This window comes from Microtus ochrogaster, chromosome 15, assembly GCF_000317375.1.
Source record: "Microtus ochrogaster isolate Prairie Vole_2 chromosome 15, MicOch1.0, whole genome shotgun sequence".
In the NCBI taxonomy this organism is placed as follows: Eukaryota; Metazoa; Chordata; class Mammalia; order Rodentia; family Cricetidae; genus Microtus; species Microtus ochrogaster.
In genome coordinates this window covers 19,401,287-19,410,120 of record NC_022017.1, presented here as the reverse complement: position 1 = coordinate 19,410,120, position 8,834 = coordinate 19,401,287, and the positions used below count along the sequence as shown (strand labels likewise).

General features: G+C 38.4%; 1 protein-coding gene across 1 annotated transcript in view; it reads left to right on the top strand.

Annotated features, from left to right (window-relative positions):
- Positions 1-7,900, top strand: part of Muc19 (mucin 19, oligomeric) — a 12,206-nt gene extending 4,306 nt beyond the window's left edge. The window contains exons 3-10 of the mRNA XM_026782410.1: positions 516-545; positions 2,098-2,129; positions 2,222-2,384; positions 2,690-2,727; positions 4,701-4,811; positions 6,303-6,342; positions 6,970-7,078; positions 7,723-7,900. Coding sequence (XP_026638211.1) covers positions 516-545; positions 2,098-2,129; positions 2,222-2,384; positions 2,690-2,727; positions 4,701-4,811; positions 6,303-6,342; positions 6,970-7,078; positions 7,723-7,900 — 701 coding nt within the window. The remainder of the gene's footprint in view (positions 1-515; positions 546-2,097; positions 2,130-2,221; positions 2,385-2,689; positions 2,728-4,700; positions 4,812-6,302; positions 6,343-6,969; positions 7,079-7,722) is intronic.
- Positions 7,901-8,834: the final 934 nt, after the last annotated feature.

Below are 8,834 nucleotides of genomic sequence, written 5' to 3'. Positions count from 1 at the left end.
TTTTTTTATTGAGAAAAGGAAAAAAAGTTTCTGCCTCCTCCCAGCCTCCCATTTCCCTCCCCCTTCTCCCACCCTTCTCCCCCTCCCCCCACTCCTCTCCCCTTCCCTCTCCAAAGAGCAGTCAGGGTTCCCTGCCCTGTGGAAAGTCCAAGGTTTTCTTAAGATCAAAACTATCTTCTTATAATTATATTCCCATGTAGTAAAATCATCCCTTACTCTTTAGTCACTGGCCTTTTCATGTGAATTGTTTTCCAAGAAAAATTTCAGTAGAAGTCTAGTTTTTATTCTCAATGTAGATTTCTCTTCCATTAAACTTTGAGGTCTAAAAGAAACACCCGAACAATAGCAGGCTGTCAGATACTCTAAACGGCACAGAAGCAAAACGGGTTGTATATCTGTAAGCCTGCCTGTATGGTCAATTATTTCAACAATGTAGTAATGAATGTATTGTCCCCAAAACGATGACTCCATTCCAGAAATTCCAGAGACTAACAGGTTTTCTCTTTCACACACAGCGTGTTCAGGCTTGCTTCCACCAGCCCCAGGTGAGTGACCCCCACTGCGGGGAAATTCTTTTCTGACAGCTCTTCTTGTACACCAGGGGTCCAGCACATGAGTGGTCATCAAAGAAACTGAGTACACAAATCCGGCTTTTATTTGTCAAATGATGTATGTTATTTTCTCAATCACAAACAAGTGTGGCCAAGCAATGCACGCTGATTTGCCTGTGAGCTCTTTCATGAAATTATGCATTTTGATAAGAGGTAGAAAATATAACTGTTCTCATAAGAGTGAACATTTAACGAACTATGTAATACAACTTTGGGGGTTTTGTTCTAGTTGAAAATTACAAGTGTGTCTGTGTTTAGTAATTTCTGAGAACTTTATTGACTTCCCACTACTTTTGAGATAATGTGATGTATTTTGCAGAGAGCATTTAATAAAGAAAATAATTTTGACCTCATCTAGTGAGGAAATGGAAATTTTTAAAAAACACAGTTTCCATATAAGGCAGACAATAAAGTTCACCATAAGAAGTAAATAGACGTACTGTGGAGAATGCGGGCTTTAGAATTGGAATGTGAAAGCAATTCGTAGGCTAGTCTAGGTCAGATATATGAGAGGACAGAGTTGATTAAAGAGGCAACGTTGATATGGGAGACCTTGGACACTAGAATAAAGTATTCATTTTAAAAGACTACCATTTGAAATAAAAGCAATCAGACAATTAGGCATTCGGAAAACTGCTGTAGCTGTGGTGCAGAGAACTGATTGGACCAGAAAGGAATCTGTGCAGTTGAGTTGATGGGCTGACGATGATGAGGTGGATTAGGCAAGAACAAAGAAAGGAAAGGTTGGAAGTAAGGATGAGGGGAAGGGATTTGTTGGCAGTATGAATGACAAACTGCAATGACCTGAGTCTGGATGCTTTGATAATCAGACTGTGCTTGGGGCAAGAAGACACGGTCTGTTTTGTGCATTTATGTTAGAGATTGTTGAAGATCTGTCGGGGTACTGCATATTCATATAAAAAGTGTCCATGGGCTCAAATGAGTTACAAGTTGGAGAGCCTTCCACTTAGTGTTGTACATCATGGAGAAAAGTTCCATTGAAAAGACTAGAGACAAAACGAGAGGCCTAAAGAAGAGCTTCTAGTACAGACAGGGTTTCCTGAATTTTAAAGAAAGGCCAACGCTTTGAATGTGAAAGTTAATATTGCTTATGACATGGAATTTAAATGATTGATTAAGTGAATTTGTATCTTTGTATTTGCCAATGATGTCTCGGTATTTATTGAATTGTAGAGATAGAAAGCAGATTTATCAGACAGTAAACTGAATAGCGTACACATGCATACACACACAAAATAAAGCAAAAAGCACCGTGTCCATAACCCTATACAAAACACTTCGCTGGAAGTAGGCATCCATCTTCATAGGCAGGTGTCATTTATCCATTTTTAGGTACAATGTCTCCAAAAATTGAGCTTTGAAATCCTGGTATCAAATACCATATGGGCCCCCCAATAGTTATCTATAAATAGCAAGTGGTTGTAATTTCAACCTCTAATTAACATTTATTACTTTATATTAACAGTGTGTCATGGTCCACTGGGAGAAGAGAAATCTGTAAGTATAAAGTTATGTTCTACTTTAACCTAAATTTCCTTCCTGCCTCTTTGTGAAAAAAAAAAATGTCTCCACATGGTTTGTCTCTGTAGCCGGGGGACACATGGACGTCTAACTGCCACCAGTGTACCTGTACTGAAGCACAGGCTGTCGACTGCAAACCTAAAGAGTGTCCTTCTCCACCTACCTGCAAAACTGGAGAGAAGCTGATAACGTTCAAATCGAATGATTCCTGCTGTGAAATCGGCCACTGCGGTATGCATCTGTGATATGTTATATGAACTGAATCTGTACATTGTTTGCCTGATGAGACATTCAAGGGATGTTTTTGAGCAAATATGTCACACATGGACATTAGGCTCTGGCAAATATAACAGAATTAGTACTTCTTAAAACTTATCATTATTGTAATGAAGAAAAACCTAGCATTAAGGGATAGTAACAGCATCAATGGGTTAAAAGGCAATATTATTTTAAGGAAAGCATAATTTGTGGGTATGATCCCATCTGCAAATTCTCCTTCATGAATATTAAAGAAGTATATTACGTTTATTTTTCAGAACCAAGAACATGTTTATTTAACAATACTGATTATGAGGTAAGCCTTTTTCCTCGCTATTTCATTAATATAGTCATATGAATAAATGCAATGCTAAGCCACACTAGGGGGTTTTCAGTGTATAATAAAAAATGCTCTTAAACATGCTTTTAAAAAGACCAAGGCTAAGTTCTCCTCTGTTCACAGTAGTTACAGAAAACGCAGCACTCGGGTGGGGCTGAAAGAAGCTGTGCTCTCAGTCATTACCCAGCCAGCAGTCCATCTCAGAACAGGAGTTCCCCAGGGTCCTACCAGATGGAGAAGGCATATTGTGCAACATTGATTTCAAGGAACAGAGTTCAGCTGTAATTACAACCAGAAAGATCAGATGGCCAAACTGCCAGCCATCAAACAAGCAACCTCGAGGGCTCCACCCACTCAGGGGCTTAGTCTGTACAGGGCTGGATCTAGACTGTTGAGCCCACATTTGGGGCAGGGCTTGGGCTTCATTTTCTACAAAAGGCTTTGTGAAACCAAAAATGTCCAATGATTCCCGAACTGATACTAACACTCTCCGCTGGTGTTAATAAATACTTAAAACTCAAACGAAAGTAAACGAGGCATGCTAAGAAACACATAACGGAGTGCTTGTAAAATTCAACTCGCTCACATTCTATTCTGATTTTCTCAACTATGCAAACTGGTGTGACTCTAGAAACCACACAACCTATTAAGTAAAGATCCAAAAGGAAATCCTAATGACTTTCTAATGAAAGAGTTGAAGTCATAAAATTTCAGTTTAATAGGGAATTTATCTTTTGCCCTAAAGCCTTAAATCAGTAGTTTTCAACCTGGGGGTCACAACCCACTTGGGTGTCAACTGAACCTTCCACAGGGGTCACATATCAGATATCATGCATATCAGACACTTATGTCATAATTCACAACAGTGGCAAAACTGAAGTTATGAAGTAGCAACAAAATAATTTTATGGTTGGGGGTCACCACACATGAAAATCTGTATTAAAGGGTTGCAACATCATGAAGGCTGAATTAAACCTTGTTTCTCAGACTGTGCTTCATTGGAATGCTGGACAGAAATTAATTACAAAACAGTCCAAAGAGTTTTAACAAAGATAGAAGTAAGGCAACTCGGGAGAATTGCCATTAACCCTACTATAAAGATTTGTTTGTTTTTTTATGTGTATACATGTTTTAGTGGTTTTTTTTGTTATGTGTATAAATATATAAGTGTTTAAATATAAGTTTTATATTCATGTATATTAATTTTCATGGATGCATGTGCACCAAAGGGTTCTTGGGGCCCTCGGAAGACAGAAGAGTGCCCTGGGCCCCCTGGAACTGAGGTATAGATGCTGAGCCACTATTTGGGTGCTGGGAACCAAATCCTGGTCTTCTGGAAGAACAGCAAGGATGCAACCACTGAGCAATCTCTAAGCTCTCTTAGTACTCACTTACTCTTTTATCTATTATTGGCGTATGTGCCTGCAGCATGGTGCCTGTGTGATGGCCAAGGGTACCTATTAGGCATCAATTCTCTCTCTACAGTGGATTCCTAGGATCCAACTCAAGTTATCATTTTAGCTTGCAAAAAGTGTTTTGACCATGAGTCTTAATTCAATAAACCTCTTTGTGTCATTTTGCTTAGATGTCATACTTTTCATGAAGTATAGAGCACAACAATTGGTGAACATCCTGCTTACTATGAAACATCCATTCTTGAAAAATATTCTTAAACATATAATACAGTGACTGTCATAAGATTTATTTTGAAGATTGGGAATCTTGAAGCTGTCCATGTCCCCAACAGAGAATTTTGATTTATATTCACTGAAGTTGAAGAACCACCTTTCCTTAACTGTTTATAACAACTGAAATCGTCTCTTTACGGACACTAAAGAAATTTCATCCCTTTTCTTCCTTTCTTTTGTTCTTTTCTAGCAGTTTTTAACTGCTAAGTTAAATTATATTCTAAGGCAAATAACCGCTTTCCTTCCCTGATCACCTTTCAGATTGGTACATCCTTTGATGACCCTAGCAACCCATGTGTCTCCTACACCTGCAAGAGCACTGGCTTGGCGGCCATGGTTCAGAACTGCCCGAAGCAAACCTGGTGCGCAGAAGTAAGTCATGGTCTAACAAATATTAGCTATTCTATGTATTTCTTTTAACTTGTGTGTGAGTGTTTTATCTGCATGTGTGTATGTACACTATGCTCATGCCTGGTATCCTCAGAGGTCAGAAGAGAGTATTGGCTTCTTGGAATTAGAGTATGGTTGGTTGTGGGATCTAGAAACTAAAGCTGGGTCCTTTGTAAGGACTACAAATTCTCTGTTTCTGTCCCTCTCTCTCTTTGTGTGTGTATAAACTTGACTACATATTCATACATATATATACATATATATACATACATATGTAACAATAATAATTAAAGAATGCAAAGTCATGAATTCAAAAGGGAGATTGATTGGGGGCATAAAAATATTTGATGATATAATTAGATTTTAATTAAATTTTTAAAATTTTCTCAGGAAACCAACAACAAATAAAGAAACAATGACTCTAACCTATTGAGCCAAATCCCCCTCTACTATTTTATAAACAAAATGAAAAACCACCTTTTTATTGAAAGTTCATACTTAATTACTCCCTATAAAACTTCAAATTCTCTAAAATGACACATATCTGTATATTTATATCTTTGTGCCACAGCCATTATTTCTCTGCCTTTGTATTTTCGTTTCTATTACTGTGATGAACACCATGATCAAAAGAACTTGAAGAGGAAAGGATTTATTCATTTTACAATTCTCATGTCACATGTCACTAAGGCAGTCAGGACAGTTAACTTAAGGCAGGAACCCAGAAACAGGCGCTGATGCGGAGGCCATGGAGGAGTGCTGCTTACTGGCTTACACTTATAGCATTCCAGGCTGTTTTCTTATCCACTCGGGGCCGCCAAACCAGGGTTGGCATTGCCTTCAGTGAGTTGGTCCTCCTTTATTAACAATTAATCAAGAAAATTTCCCCACAAGCTTTCCTACTGGCTAGTTGGGATATTTTTTAAAAATGAGATTCTTTCTCCTCAAATGGTTCTAGTTCGTGCCAACACACTTAATGGATGTTGTTTTTTATATTAGTTAATACTCAATATTAAATTATCACTTTTCTTTCTGCATCTATAACTTATAACATAGCTTAAAGCATTATTTTAGAATCCAAACCCTATATTTCAATAGTTTACTTGGGTTTCATCTTAAGAGTCAGGAAAGTTTGAATTCAAAACAAAGATGGAGCGCAGATCTTAAGTAAAACAAGCCGATGGCATCTGGTATTGTGTTAAAGGATTTTTCCTTTAAAGTAAGTGAAGCATAATTTGTTTTCGTATTTGCATATTCTTTTCCCCTTTCTTTCTGTCACTGCAAAATCTTACGGTCTTAAACACCCAGTCTCATGTTTATTGCCAAGTTCAACACTTTCTGCTCTTGCCTAGCTCTAGAGTTGATATCAGCATGCTCATCTCTTTCCATTTCCCCTTCCTGTGGCTACTTTAGTATATTAAGAAATGCCATATTTCATTCAATAACAAATATTTCAATTTTTTGTTCCTACAGGGAGAGAGAACCTACGATTCAAAGAAATGTTGCTATACATGTAAGATAACCTCTCTCTATAGAAAATATCTACGTGGTTGGAAAAGTAGCATTTTGTTAAGACAGAATGGCAGATCATTAATGGAAGGTTTACCAGTTGTGTTAAAATACAGAAACCTGGGTTGAAATAGAAGCTGTCAATTGATATGCTTGCAAAGCGTGTTATAGCTGCTTATTGATAGCAGCCGCTTTTCTTGTGAAAATAATGCGCAGTTATATTTGCAAGGGATTTTGTTGTGATTCCTGTGTAAAAAGAAGATGACTTTTCTGTCCTAACACCAGCAGTCTGCATTGTTAGTCTGTGTATTAGAACGCACGGTTATGTAATCGGCAATGAGAAACTGCTTGTCAGCGATGTCCCATCATCTTCTCTGCTCAGCCTGGCTCCTCTCCCTTTCTTCTACTTATTGCTCCCTTTCCCCTTAACCAGAACTATAAGCAATAATCAAATAATATCTATCCAAGTCTTAATGAAGTTCCTTTCACAACCGGGGCTGAGATAGTTATTTTCCTTAATAACATGGCAAAGTAGTTGGTGTGCCTCTTCCCTTTGGTTAAGATAATGTACACCTAGTAAGAGTTAAGATGGTAACTCTCACTTCTTTGTCCGTTGTACGTTTTGCTTTAGGTAAGAGTGAGTGCAGAACTTCTCCCGTGAATGTGACCATTAGATATAATGGCTGTAGGAAGAGAGTTGAGATGGCCAGATGTGTAGGAGACTGCAAAAGGACCCTCAAGTAAGTTTTCCTTTGAATGTGTTCCACACTTGATGCTTAGAGAAAAATCAAGCAACATCACGTAGAGGAGTTTGACAGGAAAGAACAGCCTGATTAGGATGCAAAGGAAGAATATATAAAATACTAAGACCTGAGGATTAAAAGTAATCACTTTAGCCCTCAGTTATTCTGAGGTCACTTTCTAAACATGCTTAACACATCTGTGATAAATGCATTTATTTTCCTGTAGTGACTATAAAAGTTTCATACTCCAGGAGGTACATTACCAAATCATTCTGAAGTTGAATTTTAGAATGACACGCATGTTCTCCTTAATATACAATTTTACACATAAATTAATTTAGTGAGAATAATTATAATTTGACAGTGATTTAAAATCTCTTATTTACATTTTTTGACACCATAATGTTCCCATTATTCCGCGACAACTCTTCCTTCTTAATCTCATTCTTGTTTCAAATGACAGTTCTCACTGATCTTCAGAGTTTTGCAATTGGAAGGGAAGCGAGGTCTAGAAAAAGATCACATTAAGTCAAGGCTAGTAAGCCTTTTAAGAAAGTCATTAGAAAATTTGATAGAGCAGTGACGTCAAGTTATTGATGCTTGTAAATGTTTCAAACTATTTCTGGTTTCCTTTCTCTTAGGTACAATTATGAGACCTTCCAATTGGAGAATTCCTGTGTTTGCTGCCGTGAAGACAGCTATGAATACAGGGACATTGCCCTCGATTGCTCCGACGGCAGCACCCTCGAATACAGATACAGGCACACTACAACCTGCTCCTGTCTGGACCAGTGTGAACAGTCTACAGACAGCCAATAGCTGCATTGCTTTTCCAATTGCATTGCTTTAGTGAGAATGGATAAACCCTAGAATGTCTTATTCACAAACCAAGGCTCCCAATGGGGCATTTCATTCTGTTGGTAACTGCGCCTGGAAAATAAATGCGATTGTGCAAGTACTTAGTGAGAATGTGGATTCATTTACACAGTGTTAATTCTGCAACTTACAGAGAAGGCAGGCCAGTCAGGACTCTCAGTGCTCTTGGGACAGTGTGGTGTGTCATATGTGTCCCCTCCCACCCCACACCACTATTCTTTTCCAATGTTCTCTTGATTCTTTTCCATTTCTGGGTTCCAGTTGCACCACTACTTTTACTGCGCCACCTCCCCCTCCCCTGTGACACCTTGACTTGTTCATAGTTCTCAGGAGTTCCACATCATTTCTACTCTGGCTTCTCAGAGGCGTTTTTATAGTTGTTTTCGCAGCATTTGAAATCCATGATGCAGCCTTTGTGGATGACCACAACTTTTATAACTGCACCGTGTTTCTCCTTTCATTTTACTCCAGTGTTTTGATCTATGTTACCAACATCGGATCACAACCCAAGGGATTTCTCTCTTATTCCGAATACACTGACATCACTGTGTTTTAGAGGTTAAAGTTCATTATCTCTAAATTACTAATGTTAAATGATTGGTACCCTGAAAAAGCAAACTCAGAAGCTATGAAAGACTGTTCCTCCCCCATGCACAAGGGTGGGTAGGCATGGTTATGCCTAGCATCTTCCTCCTCCTTCTCTAGTTTTTGTTCTATCATTTCAACATGCATCGTCCATCTTCTACCTTGATGGCCCAGAATGATTCCCTACCTTCCCCACTTTCTCAGTCTCCATCCAGCTAACAAAAGAGAGGAATGGAAGATGAGAAGTGATTGCTGTTTGTTCCTTTGAGAGCAAGAACTAGAAGTTGTACAC